At 35.8% G+C, this 14,929-nt stretch overlaps 2 protein-coding genes across 2 annotated transcripts in view; both read right to left on the reverse strand.

The window, feature by feature from the left end:
• LOC125831588 (pentatricopeptide repeat-containing protein At5g01110-like) overlaps window positions 1-14,929 on the reverse strand; it is an 809,602-nt gene that overhangs the window by 213,710 nt on the left and 580,963 nt on the right. The window lies entirely within an intron of this gene.
• On the reverse strand, window positions 693-13,477 carry LOC125831591 (protein LUTEIN DEFICIENT 5, chloroplastic). Its single transcript, XM_049510759.1, has 15 exons — window positions 13,095-13,477; window positions 10,545-10,752; window positions 10,374-10,445; window positions 10,151-10,261; window positions 9,773-9,964; window positions 9,493-9,654; window positions 5,141-5,236; window positions 4,960-5,061; window positions 4,450-4,482; window positions 4,268-4,348; window positions 4,099-4,181; window positions 3,205-3,336; window positions 1,423-1,483; window positions 1,248-1,313; window positions 693-1,073 (listed from the first exon to the last, which is right to left on the reverse strand). The coding sequence occupies exons 1-15, from the start codon at window positions 13,334-13,336 to the stop codon at window positions 900-902; spliced, it is 1,815 nt and encodes a 604-aa protein (XP_049366716.1). The 5' UTR covers window positions 13,337-13,477; the 3' UTR covers window positions 693-899.

Here is a 14,929-nt window from a genome sequence, read left to right on the forward strand (position 1 = left end):
CCCAGGTATAAAAAAGAAACCATAAAATTAGAATTCGGGACCATGTCCCGGAGTTTGATTGTATTTCCAATTGTGAGGTTTTGTTTTTGTTTTTGTTTGGAATGGAGTGAAGAGTTAATGGGTGGTGGTTAAAGAAAAAAGAAGATTATTATATCAAAGGTAGTTATGTATGGAAATGTTAGTTTTTATCTCTTGATGTGAAGCTTGATGAAGCAGTGTATATCACGAGTTCTCATGGTTATTTTCCCAGAAATCTGAAATGTTGGGGTAAATCATACAAAGAGCAACTTGAATTACTTTGTATAAATTGAGAAAAAAAGAGCATAAACTTTACTTATATACTAAGTGTTTAATTTTCCATCTGGTTAATCTTCTCCTCATTCTCCCTTCCTCTCCTCTCTTCTATGTAGAATTAAATAAAAAAAGGGGAACTGAAAAAAAGTTTTTCATGAATAGAATTAAAATTTTCCCTTTGGTATCTTTTAGATTGAATCTTTCTTCTACCTTCACATTCATCAGAATCAGTAGAGCAATTTCTGTAGAATAGATCTGCTTTTAATTTTGCAGTTTTGTTAGACATAAACTCATGTTGTTTTGGACTAGCACTAGTATTGCCTAAAGTAATTAATATTAATGGGTAGGGAAATCAGAAGAAAAAGTATAACTGATGATTACAACAATCGATAGCTCAATTGAAATGAAATATAACCATTTCAAGGCTTGATAAAGAATAGGCCACCAAAAGTGGATTCAATTTTAATGAGATTTTTGCCTATAAGGGTCCATTGTATACCATTACACTTGCAGTGACTTCCTTATCTCTTCTGACAGCATTAAGGACCCTAAACATACATAGTTCCTTGTTTGTTACATGCTGCTGTTGCTTGTATTCAGTTCTATTATGGTCGAACAGTAGAGGCTTCAGCTTCGGCTCTTTCGCTTGACACTGAGTTGATATCTACTTCTAATGTTGCCATCTCCAATTTGGGCATTACTGGAGGTCTTGTTCTTCGTGTTACAGTCATTTTTAATCCTTCTGTGGTGTGGATAGTAGCCCCAGTTGTCATTTTAACCTGCAGACAAGTTGATTATACTCAAAAGTTTCTAGTAGGTAAGTAAGATAAAGAAGTCATATCCTAAAGTTCATCCAGGTGTAAGAGGTACAGAGACAACGTAGATGTCAGTAATAAGTCTTATCATTTACCAAAGGGAAATGCCAAAAATTAAGTGAGGACAGCAAAACTCACAGGAGGAGCTCCAAGAGCCATTTGAAAATCAAATCGTCGAACAAGCATTGCAACTGCCACTAAATTCTGAAGATAGATAAAAATTACGAGGGGAGCTCTTGAAGATATACCAATGTTAAATGCAGTAATGATAAGCAACGTCCTCACTACTGCAGTCTACTATTTAAAGGATTACCTCAAATGTGGCAAACATGTCTCCAACACATTTTCTTGGTCCTCCGCCGAAGGGAAGGTAACTGAAAGAATGGAATGGAAAAAGCCATTTTAGCTTATGTCTGTTTCAAGCTCAAAAATGGAGGAACATAAAGATACTTTCCCATGTTAAAGCATACTGATATTAGCTCTACATGGAAATAAACAAAGAGTGCTACTGATATTCTAACAAATTGCCTTTGTCAGCTGTTATCTGAGATGAAGTCGGAAGTGGTTTCATGCAGTGGCGGAGGGAGGATTTTCATCAAGGGGGTTCAAAAAAAAAATTAATCACATAAATAATATCCAAAAATAAATTAAACGGGTCGAATCGGATATAAACGGGTCGGATTAAACTGTCGAATCAAGAAGAAAAGGGTTTTTTAATATTTGACTTTATAATTAGGGATTAAACTAATAAATCCTAAATTCCCAATCAGCGTTTTAATTTTTTGGAACTAAACATCATTTTCTAATTGCATTATTATATTTTTAAATAAATTAAAACGCCTAAAATATAAGCTGATAAAAGAAATGCCTCTGCTCGGATTCGAACACGCGACCTTGCGTGCAGTAGAGTGAATTCCTGAACCCCCAACGCCACTGAGCTACGCCTTTGGTGTATGTTCAGGGGGTTCAGTACTATATATATACACGTATATTAAATTTTTTTCTAATATATATAGTGTAATTTTTCGACGACGGGGGTTCGGATGAACCCCCTTCGTCCTACGTAAATCCGCCCTTGGTTTCATGTATGAAGAATGCTATGTGGCATGATTGAAACATCACTTAGTGAACTACAAAATTTGCAAAGTCAAGATTCTTCAAATAACTCAAAAAAGGACTGTGCAGATCCTCATCATCTGCAAATTTTCCAATGCAGTGATCTTTTCTCCTAAGGGTCGTTTGGTTGGGAACAAGTTATCCCAGGATTAGTGTTGGGATAACTTATCCCACCATGTATATGGGATAACTTATCCTTATGCTATAAATGGTGGGATAAGTTATCCCAAACATGACAACCAAACAAAGATACAAAATTTTTATCCCATCACTATTTTCTTATCCCTCACACCAAACGAAACCACCTTATGGGAGTTATTATAAACTACATCAGAAGAAAAATGCAGTATAGAGAAGGACAATTTCAAGTAGGAAAGAATGGACATCTATGACAATAAAGCATTATTTGCTTCGTAATTGCCGACCAAAACAAGAGATTGACTGGTTAAATTCTAGAAATATTGGTTGCACAGCAACCAGAAACCCAATCAACAATGATTTACTTGATAAAAAAGTTGAATTATGTTATAGGTATACTTAAAATTCCAACCATTTGGTGGATCCTCCCAGCATGCATAACTTAAACTGTATTTCCAATCTATTTCACCGATGTTAGACTGAAGGGAGAGTTCAAAGTGTAAAAATATCTATCTCATACTTCTCTAAATGGTGAAAGAGACCACATATAACATGGCTCAAATCAATAAGATCAAAATAGTGATGACGAACATAGAAGTTTTTGAGCTCAGTAACTCTAATTTGAAATGTCAACTACCATACATATGATTGCCTTCGGTCATGTCATTTCATTGGTAAGTCATTAGAAAGCAAAAACAGTTTAAAAAAAAAACCATCTCTCTAATACTGGGATTAAAATTAACATGCAATTCAAGAATGACAAGTATTTTACCAAAAATACAGACAAAATTGAGCTACCTCTTCTGTACACAACACACTAATGAACTGGCAACTGCAATACCTGAAATTTTGGTTCGTCTCATTTGGGTTAGGTCCATCAAGTGGCCACCTCTCAGGATTGAATCTATCAGCTTCTTCCCAATGATTGGGGCATCGATGCAAGTTCCAAACAGAAATGAAAATGTCTTCACCCCTATGAAAGTGCTAAAATAATTTCAGAATATGATGATCAAAAGATGATCTAGAACCTAGACCAAATAATGGCCACCAGCTAAATATGGTGCAGATGTAAGTTCCTCTTTCAAGTTTTATGAAGATATGACCACAGTTTCATTAAGCATGGGCCCCATGTCAAACCCAAGTGTTTGAAAATAATAGACGTTAATAGAAGTATATGACCAATAGACCTCCATGTTCTGTGCTCAGCTACTATTATGCCAAGGGAGGATATCAGGGTGTAAATCAGATGAGGAAGAGAAGTCTGCTGAAACTATTTCCTAACTACCAAAATGCTTTAAGATTAGAGCTGACAAAATGACATCAGTATACTACTATTGGAAATATTTATGGAGCAAATGTTTCTGCAAACTAGGAACACCAGTTTATTTCTTTCTCTGAGCAAGATAGAAATTATCTGCAGTATCCACTAGTTTAAGCATCTCTGTGCCCTGAGCGTACAAACTGCCCAATATTGGTAGTAAGCTCAATGAGGTATTATTCAAAAGCAAATGCTGGCAAAGACGATCAGTTGATTTTCATTATCTAACAGCCTACACCTAACATGCTAAAAGCAAGCTTAATTATTTCTTTTCATCCCTTTGTTTCTTATTATTTCTGTTATGAGGGAAGGAGAGATGCATTTTCAGTCTCTCCAAAGATTGTATGCACTTGTGGGACAAATATTTAATTGATCAGGCTTGTGCAAAATGCTTTTTAGTACATATTTAGGGATAACCTTTTAATTGGGTAACCTCCAACTACGTCCTCTTCAATAGAACGACGAATCAAGACTGGTGGCTGTGGATATAGTCTTAAAGACTGCAAAACAAAAAGAAGAATTTCAGAAAGTAAACGCTTGGAAGCACAATAAAAGGATTTATGCTTGAAGGTAACATTCATCTCACCTCATTAATCACACGAGTTGTGTATCTGAGTTTCTTTAGATCTTCAATGGTTGGGAACCTATCCCCTAGAACTGAATCGACCTGAAATTAACAATAAATACACTATATATCAGATCCAAGTGGCTGTTCTCCATAAAGCTGATTTAATAAGTCTAAGTGAAAACACTTATATTTTAACCCACCTCATCTTGAAGCTTCGCCATGACACTAGGTTCCTGCAGTTTATCAGGGTTGAAAGAGAGGTCAGATACTATAATGAAGAACTTCACAGCTACCTAGCTTTATCTCCTTTTTCATATCTTGAATAAATCATAATTTCCAAAAGTTCAACCATGAGATACACATTCGCTCTAGCCAGTATAGAGTTGAAGTGAAATGCAACAAGCAGATGATCTAAATTGACACTTACAAATTCTATCAAAGATGCACATAATTTTTACAAGGAAAAAGCTTCACATAGATCTTAAAGAACATCTGCATAGAGTTATCTGAACTCCGACTTCTCAATCTTCTTGTAATTGATTGTTATTCTATTTTATGGAAGTCATATGCACATAAGAGCATATACATATGATTAGTTATGCCATGCTACTGTTACTCAGCCCCTCCCCCCCCCTTTAAAAAAAACGAAGGAAGGAACTTTCACCCATAAAAAGGCAGCTTCTGCCTGAAATTGACAGAGGTAGACCAACCTTGGACAACAGATAAAAGGTCCATGTTAGCACTGCCGCAGATGTTTCATGTCCGGCTATAAGCATTGTCATGAGGTCATCACGAAGTTGCTTGCTTGAGACCTACAACTTAATGCATGAGAAGCCTCTAAACCAAATTGTTTGGCAGTGTAAATGCATCCAAAACTCCAGTGTGTCATACCTCATCTCCAGATGCTAACAAGAAATGGAGGATGCTAGGATCTTTTTCATTCATGTATTCCTCGTGAAACTGCAACTCTTCTTCGTCTACCATCCTCTGAAATGCATTCCGAGGTAGGCACAACTCAGAACAAAATTACTCGCAAAAGATCAAGCAAAATAAATTTCGATACGTATTAGAAAGCCACTGACAACATAGTAGAGAGAGTTAAAAATTGGTTGCATGTCAGTACTCACTCAAAGCAACATATCTTTCAAAATCTATGTTTGCCATAACATCTGCAGCTCATTTACTAAAGGGCTTGGTTTTTGCGCTTAACCCTAAGCATTCCTATCTTTGCCTTTATCCTTGGACTCACTTACTGTTTCTTATTAACTTAAAAGAGGAAAAATTACATTGTTTGTCACAAAGTTCATACATCTTATTCGAAAAGTAGGACAAGCTAGTCTCAAACGAAATGGAGAACGACATCAAACAAAGCCTTTGAATTGTACTGCAAGTTAGGTATGAAGATATGACAAAGTAGCCATGGGACTTTGCTGTATTAGAGAGGAGGACCACTCAGTCCCAGTTTCAGTCCACAGAGATGAACAGGTCTGTACAAAACCCATACATCCACTTCCTTAAGGCCACTATGCTAGTTCCGTGAAGCACATCTTCAGAGAATCTTTCTCATATCCAATTACCACATCGCTATTGATACTTATTTTGTAACTGCTGAGGTATTATCCTGAATCATACTAATCCCTGTCATATTCCACCACATTATTGTCCATCATTATTTATTAGGTAAGTTGTTTCGGAATTTATAACATGAAATCTACAAGTTATGGAGAAACGCTGAGAAAAAGAATAAAACTTCCTAAATTGCAGTAGTAGGATTGTTAAGATCTCAGCCTCAGGATCCCTCTTGCGATCTTATATGATCCTTACTGATCATAGGATGACTCCTTTCCAATCTGACCACTTATTGACATTAGGGATCAGTGGGGAGCCAGAAATTTCATCAAGGTGTTCAATTTTATTTTTTTAATAAATGAGTTGAATGTTATTTATTTAACCTAGTGATTCTACCATGAACGATCTAAACATTTGTCAGTATCAAATATAAACAATCAAGTTTTTCTTCTTCTTTTTGATGCATTGACTTTATATGATAAAAATATATGATTATTGTTTTTAAAGTGAAATATTGATAGAACAAATGCGTCTAGCTTTACGAAATATAAATCACACCAGTAGGAATTTTTTTCTTAAAAAAAGGAAGAAGATAAAATGCATGTATTGATTTTAGCTTTGGGTTTAAAGTTGTTAACATATATAAACACAATTCTTTTAATGTAAAATGTTGCCTTTTTTGTTTTCACCATTCGAAAGTACATTATATCCTAGATAAAAATTAGAAATACATGATTTTTAATATTCAAAATTAAAATAATTTATTCATATATGTTACTCTATATTATTAAAATTTAATATTAATAATTAAGAAACTTGAGGAACATGATAATGGTGTGTGAGGTTGTGTTCTCTATCAAATTAAAATTAAAGCGGTTGTGTGCTCCATGGGATTCGAACCTACGCACAAAGGGTGGAAATGAACAAGCTTTACCACTGTGCCACGAAAGAGTTTATGTTAAGGTTGTTCAGCATTAATTATTTATCCCTTAAATACAGAATTTAACCTCTCTATATCATTTAATTTTCCGGTGAAGGGTGGTCAGCTGACCACCCTTCGATGGCTGTAGCTCTGCCCCTGTTAGGGATCTGTGTACTGTGAGAAATATATGGAAAAAATATTATTGAATTGTGTATTGAAATTTTTACATTGAGACCCTATTTATAGACAATACCTTGGAATCCTTTTCTAACTAGGATTCCTATTCTTATTCCTATTCTAAGTAGGAATATATATACTTATTTCTATTCTAACACTCCCCCTCAAACTGGTGCATACAAATCATATGTACCTAGCTTGTTACAAATGTAATTAATGCGAGGACCTGTGAGGGACTTGGTGAAGATATCTGCAAGCTGATCATTTGACTTCACAAATTTCGTAACAATATCTCCCAAGAGTATCTTTTCCCTGACAAAGTGACAGTCAATCTCAATGTGCTTAGTCCTTTCATGAAACACTGGATTTGATGCGATATGAAGAGTTGCTTAATTGTCACACACAAGTTCCATCTGATCAATTTCGCCAAATTTTAGTTCTCCCAGCAACTGTTTAATCCAAACTAGCTCACAAGTTGCAGCCGTCATTGCTCGATATTATGATTCTGCACTAGATCGAGCAACCACACTTTGTTTCTTACTCTTCCACGACACCAAATTACCTCCTACTAAAACACAATATCCGGATGTCGAACATCTATTAGAGGGTGATCCTGCCCAATCAGCGTCTGTATATCTAGTGATATGCTCATGGCCTTGATCCTCATAGAGTAGTCCTTTACCGGGAGCTGACTTTATATATCGTAGGATACGAACAACTGCTTCCCAATGACTATCACAAGAGGAAGTCATAAACTGACTTACAACACTCACAGGAAAAGAGATGTCAGGTCTAGATAATTCAATTTTCCAACGAGCTGTCTATACCTTTCAGGATTACTAAGTGGCTCCCCCTGTCCTGGAAGGATTTTAACATTTGGATCCATAGGAGTGTCAATAGGTCTACATCCCATCATTCCCGTCTCCTCAAGAATGTCTAAGGCATACTTGCGTTGAGAAATAACAATACCTGATCTAGACTAAGCAACCTCAATACCTATAAAATACTTCAATCTGCCAAGGTCTTTAGTCTGGAAGTGCTTAAAGAGATGTTGCTTCAATTTGGTGATACCATCTTGATCATTACCAGTGATAACTATATCATCAACGTAAACAACCAAATAGATACACAGATTTGGTGCAGAATGCCGATAAAACACAGAGTGATCAGCTCCACTACGAGTCATGCCAAATTGTTGAATAACTGTGCTGAACTTCCCAAACCAAGCTCTAGGAGATTGCTTCAGACCATAGAGTGACCTACACAATCGACATACAAGGCTACTAGACTCCCCCTGAGCAACAAAACTAGGTGGTTGCTCCATATAGACTTCCTCCTCAAGATCTCCATGCAGAAAAGCATTCTTAATGTTCACTGATGAAGAGGCCAATGACGAACAGCAACCATAGATAGAAAAAGACGGACATATGCTATTTTAGCCATAGGAGCGAAAGTGTCACTATAATCTAGCCCAAATATTTGATTATACCCTTTGACAACAAGACGAGCCTTAACCCGATCAACCTGACCATCTAGACCAATTTTGACAAGAAAGGAGATAGGCAGAATCTGCTGGGCAAATCCCTTACACAGTAGTTTACTAATGGTTTCTAAACTTCCTCTGTTGTGGGACGATATATCTAATATTCTAACATTGTTTCAAGCTCAAATGTGGGGAAGTAACCTTCATTGTGCAAATTAATAATGTAGAATATGAATTGAACAAGTGATGTTGATCAATATGCAGTACTTATGTCAGAATTGTGCCTGAACAGCGGCAGAACAATAGCTAGAATAGTATTCCTTTTTTTAACAGTAGAATTATATTATTAAATAATTGTGGCTAGAATTGTATGCATACAATGGCTAGAACAATGTCCACTCAAAAAGTGGTTGAAACAGTTGTCAGAAGAGTGGTTGGATAATGGATAGTCATAGAATACGTAAGGGAACAGTGTTGGAAGAGTCACCAAAAACAGGCGTATTGCTGTCGGATGATCACTTGAATAAGGAAAAATCAGAGAAAACGCACTGTCGTCTCTATAGTGCTAAAAGGAGATGCAATGCCACTGAACGACCAATGGAAACAGTCACGGTGTCACTAGAGCAAACACTGGAAATAGATTGAAATGGTGACCCTAGGAAGAAGAATAATAATTTTGGCTGATGGAGCAGCTGAAGCAGAAATAAATTACGTCCTTAAGCAAATCGTCCCTACTCTTATACCATATGAGAAATAAGAGAAGAGATCGTGAGAATATTGTGTACAAGTCCAATAGCTAGGAGCGGCCATAGATAGGTTATACAATACACAAGATTCTGACATTGTAACATTATACCAGTCAAAATCGTGGAATTGAATGAACCTATGCACATGGAAATTCTAGTCTGGGATTGGTTTTAATGGAAATACCCAATTTCCAGTAGGTCGATAAGGCTTTATCTCGAGACTATATACCGACCTATACTAGTCACTTCTATCATGCAGACAATAATAAAATTAGTAAAAGTTCAAAATGATTTTGTTCTTGATAAGCAGAAGATCAGGATGATCTCTGAAGCAAATAAACATTACCTTACATATAGCAATCAGATTATCCAATGTGTCATTAATCAACTTGAGAGCTGCATTGACCTTTTTAAGCTTTGGAGAGATATCTTTCCAGATAGGCAAATCCCAAACTGGAATTGGTGCAACACTGCGATCTTCTGCTTCTCTAAGCACTGTATATACAGCCTGAACAAGACAAAATATCACAAGCACAGGTACAATTGCTGCTGTCAAAAATAATTAAAACTTGCAATAATTCCAATAAAACAGATTAAACAAGTAAATTTGATCCAAGCAAAAGTACCTCCACGATACCAGTGTCTACAGTTAACGAGTCAAAATCATAATTAAATACAGCTTTGCCAATGATGTCTAATGTTAGACGGGAGAATAGTGATTCCATCTCTACATCTTCTCCATCAGTTGCAGCAACATCAAGCTTTTTGCACAACCTGTCGGTTGCTTTTCCAAATAAGCCAATCATAGCTGCTACGTACTACAATGAAAATGATGACAATCGTAAAAATATAGAAGGATTTTGCCTTCTCACTTAGCACTAACACAAATAGATAAACAAATTAAATAAAAGACCAAATTAGCTCATATATATTCAGCAAGAGGCCAACTAACAACATCAAGACAGAAAAATAATCCCCAAGAAGTAGAACAATTGCATTGATACCTTTTGATGCAATGCTGGTACAATGGCACGCCGCCTGACACGCCAAATTTCTCCATCTGCAGGTATAAGTCCCTTCCCCATCACAAAGTCCAATATTTCAGCTAGGATACCCTGGAGATGGAGGAATCAGAAGATACCATCTTTCGAATTTTGAGTTGGTTATTTGTTCCTTCACCCTTTATATTCAACAAATTAATAGAGTACAGACAGCAAATTGATTTACCTTAGAATAAGCCTTAGAATTATCCTTCAGTATGTGTTTGGCTATTGATGGATCAGAAACTATTAAGAAAGACTGCAAACAATGTCAAATCATCAAACAATCATACAGAGAATCCGATGAATTCAAAATGCACAAGTGGAAAAAATTAGATTTTGATGCAAATAAACAAACCTTGGGACCAAAAATCAACCGGAAAATTCCGCCATAAGTAAGGTAAAGCTCATAAAGCGGCATGAAGAATGGCTCATCCCGAATAGCACTGATGGATCCTTTTGCCTCTGGAATGCGAGGATAATCGCCCGTCCGTCGAGAGAAGAACTCAAGAAACTCCTTTGGTACACCCAATTTAGACAAACCATTTTTGAGCAATGACGAGAATCTACTCCAGAGAAAGAAAAAAAACATAAACTTAGCAACAAAAGAAACCAGAATAACTTTAAGTGCGTATTATTGATGCTAAAAACAGAAATGCGTTGTGTCAAAAGAATTTATCGACTTAAGTGGATAGCTAAAGTTCATGAACCTCAATAAGGAACAAATTGCTAACTAGATTATCGGCAAGTTTGTTGGAATGTACACGTCCACCAGTGATCATAGGACCAGGTCCCTCGACAGAATTAAAGTGCAGAAAATAAATAGCACAATGTAAACAGGCACAAGAGTTTTATGTGGAAACCTCCTTGCTCAAGAGAGTAAAACCATGATCTGTCAACTGTTTTCACTAATCTTCTCAAGCAAACGTGAAACACAGATTACAACCACAACCATGAGATTAACACCTTAATCCCACACTAAGTAATACTCCTATTACTTACTGAGCCTAAGCAATAATCCTATTGCCCACTAAACCAGCTACCTCCACTTGATCTAGACTTAAAGAACCCCACAAGGCTAACTCTAGCCACCAACTCCGATCTCCAAGACAAGAGCATGAACGAGCAGCAACTCTGCTGCACCACACATCAATTAACTCTAGTTGACACTCCTAGGCAACTCTACCCAAGAGAACATCAAAACAATGATATAAAAAGCTTGACTAAGACAAAGATGATTCGACTAACTAACTCTAGTTAATACGGCTCAACCTAAAGGCTTGACAAACAACTGATCTACTATCCTTTATAATTTAGGAGTAGATTTACAATTTAAGCACATAAGATACAAAGCTCCAAATACAACAAGACACTTCAGCACTCCATCAGGTCCCTTGTTGATATGAGCAGTGTTTTTCCTTGAAGATGGCCTTCTCTTTGTAAGCTTAAGAATTTTGTTTGCCAAATCTTAGTTTGTGTTTTGTGTTAAGAGATTATATTAAATGAACACAAAACTCTTGAAAACGCTCCATTGGATGGGAGCCTGCTTCTCCAAAAGATGTGCACCTACCACATCAGAGGTGGCAACTTTTGTAACAGTTGTCTTGTCGTCTTTTCACATACGCAGTCTTGCAGGGACCAGGTCCCTTGCAATGTGTTCTTAGTGAGTTCTTGAGAAGACTTGCTAACTCTCTCTTTTTGAATGAATGAATCTGCTTGTTGTTTGTCATTTTGACTATATCAACCAAAAAGAATTATTGTCCATTGGACAAACAACCTCATCCATTTCTATTGGTGGAGTACGCTAACGACTTCACCAACCCACTAACAGGACAGCTTTACAGTTGTACATCATTATAAATCTGGACGAGAGAACTCTGCCAGGGACCGGTCCCTGCATTTGTGAGAATCATCAAAACACCTAGAATATAACATTTTTCCCCTTTTTGATGATGACACACAAATATCCCTCACGCTGAGTTTATTCATTCATTGACTCTATCGTCAGTCCCAATAACAAGGATCTGGTCCCTTCTTAGATCCCTAAGTTTGTTAAATCATCAAAACTTAACATCAGCTCTAAAATAACAAAGTTGCTTCAGTTTCCTGAACATCTGAATAAGGAAAAAATCTCTCTAAGAGGAAAAACCTGAAACAACTAGTCAGCTAGATAATACATGAATTTACATCATTAAGTGCTCCATAATTTACGATTGATGGTTGAACATGTGAAAAATAAAAGGTACACAGAAAAGAATTAAGAGAATGTATGGAGACTAATTTCACAAGCCTGATTCCTTATAAAAGCACACTTTACAAAGTATATAACTGCATATTTCCAGTATGGGAAACTCTCAGAGAATAGATATGTAGACATAGCTATCAACATCTATGTTGCTCAGACTATTCAAACATGTTGATGGATGTGTGTCGAATGATTCGAACTGGGCACCACGTAAGTTTTGAGCATATCCTTGTCACTACGCTACTAGTCTCCATTGGTTCTAAGAGTGTTCAAAATACTATATATACCAATATAAAGCAACATAGATGTACATTTAACTCTCTAGCTAACACTCATTGAGCTTATCACATACATGTGATTGATTCAGGGATTGGTGGAGTGCTTGATAAATATATCTACAAGATAATCATATCAACTTCAAAATTCCATGTCTCCTTACTTGGAATTAATCCTACCTTTTGTCATTTTGTGTAATTCAATGAATACAAATTAAATACGTTGCAAAGGAGATGAACATATGCATTCCAAATGTGAATATCCTATATAAACAGTGTCTTTGGTGAACATAATTCGCACCAAAACCAATACTAGCCATACAAAGATTATCCACTACAGTTAAACAAGACCAAAAAAAATAAAATTATAGTAAATCAACATACGTACCCAGATTGTTCAACAGTAAACTCGCCTGAAGCAATACGAGCAGATAATTCAGCTCGCCTTTTCTCTTCTAAAAGCTTTTCCACCTTTTTCACTCCTTCATCTACCGACTCAGGCTGTTTTCCATTTGAAGAACACCTAATTGTAAAATTTGATGCACTACCATTGAATTTAGGTGAGAAAGTGAGTCTAGATTTAGAGTAATGCTGTGCTGGAAATTGAAAAAGAGGAAGAGAAGAAGCCATGAAAGAGAAAAATGGAGATAATGAAGAGTGCGGTTAACAATGTGGCGCACTCAACAACCACTAAAAACGAAGAGAGAAGTAATTTGGAATTATGGAGTGTTTGTTAGTGTAAGGATACCGGCAGCCGTCTATAGGTATCTATTTTGTTTTGGTTATTACGCCAACTAACCAAATAATTTGAAATGCGTTTAGACCATATTTTGGATTTTCTGTTGTAACTAATTTAGCACATGTCACATGGTGTGAACTTTACTATCTAAAAAGTTATTTGTGTCGAAAAAATTCATTGTTGACGTGTGGATAGTGAGTCCATTATTTATTTTAAACCTAGAATTAGAAGTAGAAAATAGAACTACAACAAAAAAAAAGAGAGAAAATTATATTGGTCCCAACATACGTAAGAAATATAAAAATGCAATAATAATAAATTGTGGGGTCCACAAGCCTTTCTATTTCTTCATCCATCATCACATTCACAACTCACAAGTCACAACATTTGCTTCTGCTATGTGATGGTTCTATTTAGTAGATTTTACAGGAATCTCATAGTGGATTCCTATGGTTAAAAGAGCTTATTACATTTTATTTTTATTCTTTTTCAAATTATAAAAATTTCTTAAATTTGGTGGAATTTAGATACATCTCAATACGTCGTGTTTTGATTTCGGATACATCTCTCAGCGTCTTGATACATTGCGTCCATATTTCGGATACATCACTCAATGACCCGATACGCATACATCCCAATATATCGCGTTAAGTCATGTATCCAATTGATACATCGCATGAAGTAACGTCTTGATACATCACGTGAAGTGATGTATTCGACCAATACATCACATAAAGTGATGTATCTGACTGATACATCGCGTAAAGTAATGTCCTGATACATCACGTATGTCATGATATATTGTGTAAAGTAATGTATTCGACCGATACATCGCGTAAAGTAATGTATCCGACCGATACATCGCGTAAAGTGACGTATCTAACCGATACATTGCATAAAGTGACTTCCGACTTCGCGTTAAGTAGGAATTTTTGTATTTTTTTCAAATCGAAGGAAATTTTAGAGAATATAGTAAAACAAGTTATGTATTTGGGTACGTTTTCCTTCTATTTATGTTGCTTCAAATAATTCTATTTTAAAAAATATTATTAGAAATAAAGGGTTTTCCACTATGGATTAATGAAAAAATTGTGTTTAACAAACATAATTTTCTCACTCATTTTTCATCGAACTGAAATATACATGGTGAAAAACAATTTTTTCACTAGAATAGGAGAGAACTTTTAAATTTGTTTCCTTTCATACCGATTCAATCAAAATGTCGGGCACACATTTGGTAGGGTTGAGTTTTCAGACGAAATCTAACAACATAACTAATAATAGAAATTGTAAATAATGCTTTTCTTCAAACTTAGAAAAAAACACAATTTTGAGAATTATATTTTTCTTTTTCCCCCAACTAATTAGACAAACACATTTCATCTGTGGTCTGGCTTTGCATTCCATCAAAACCGATTTAAATTTTTACACAGCATATTTGTGGATTAGAACTAACAGCAATTCTACTAAGGAAACAGAAGCAG

The sequence above is a fragment of the Solanum verrucosum genome, unplaced genomic scaffold, assembly GCF_900185275.1.
Source record: "Solanum verrucosum unplaced genomic scaffold, falcon-dt-bn FXZP01000049.1, whole genome shotgun sequence".
Lineage (NCBI taxonomy): Eukaryota > Viridiplantae > Streptophyta > Magnoliopsida > Solanales > Solanaceae > Solanum > Solanum verrucosum.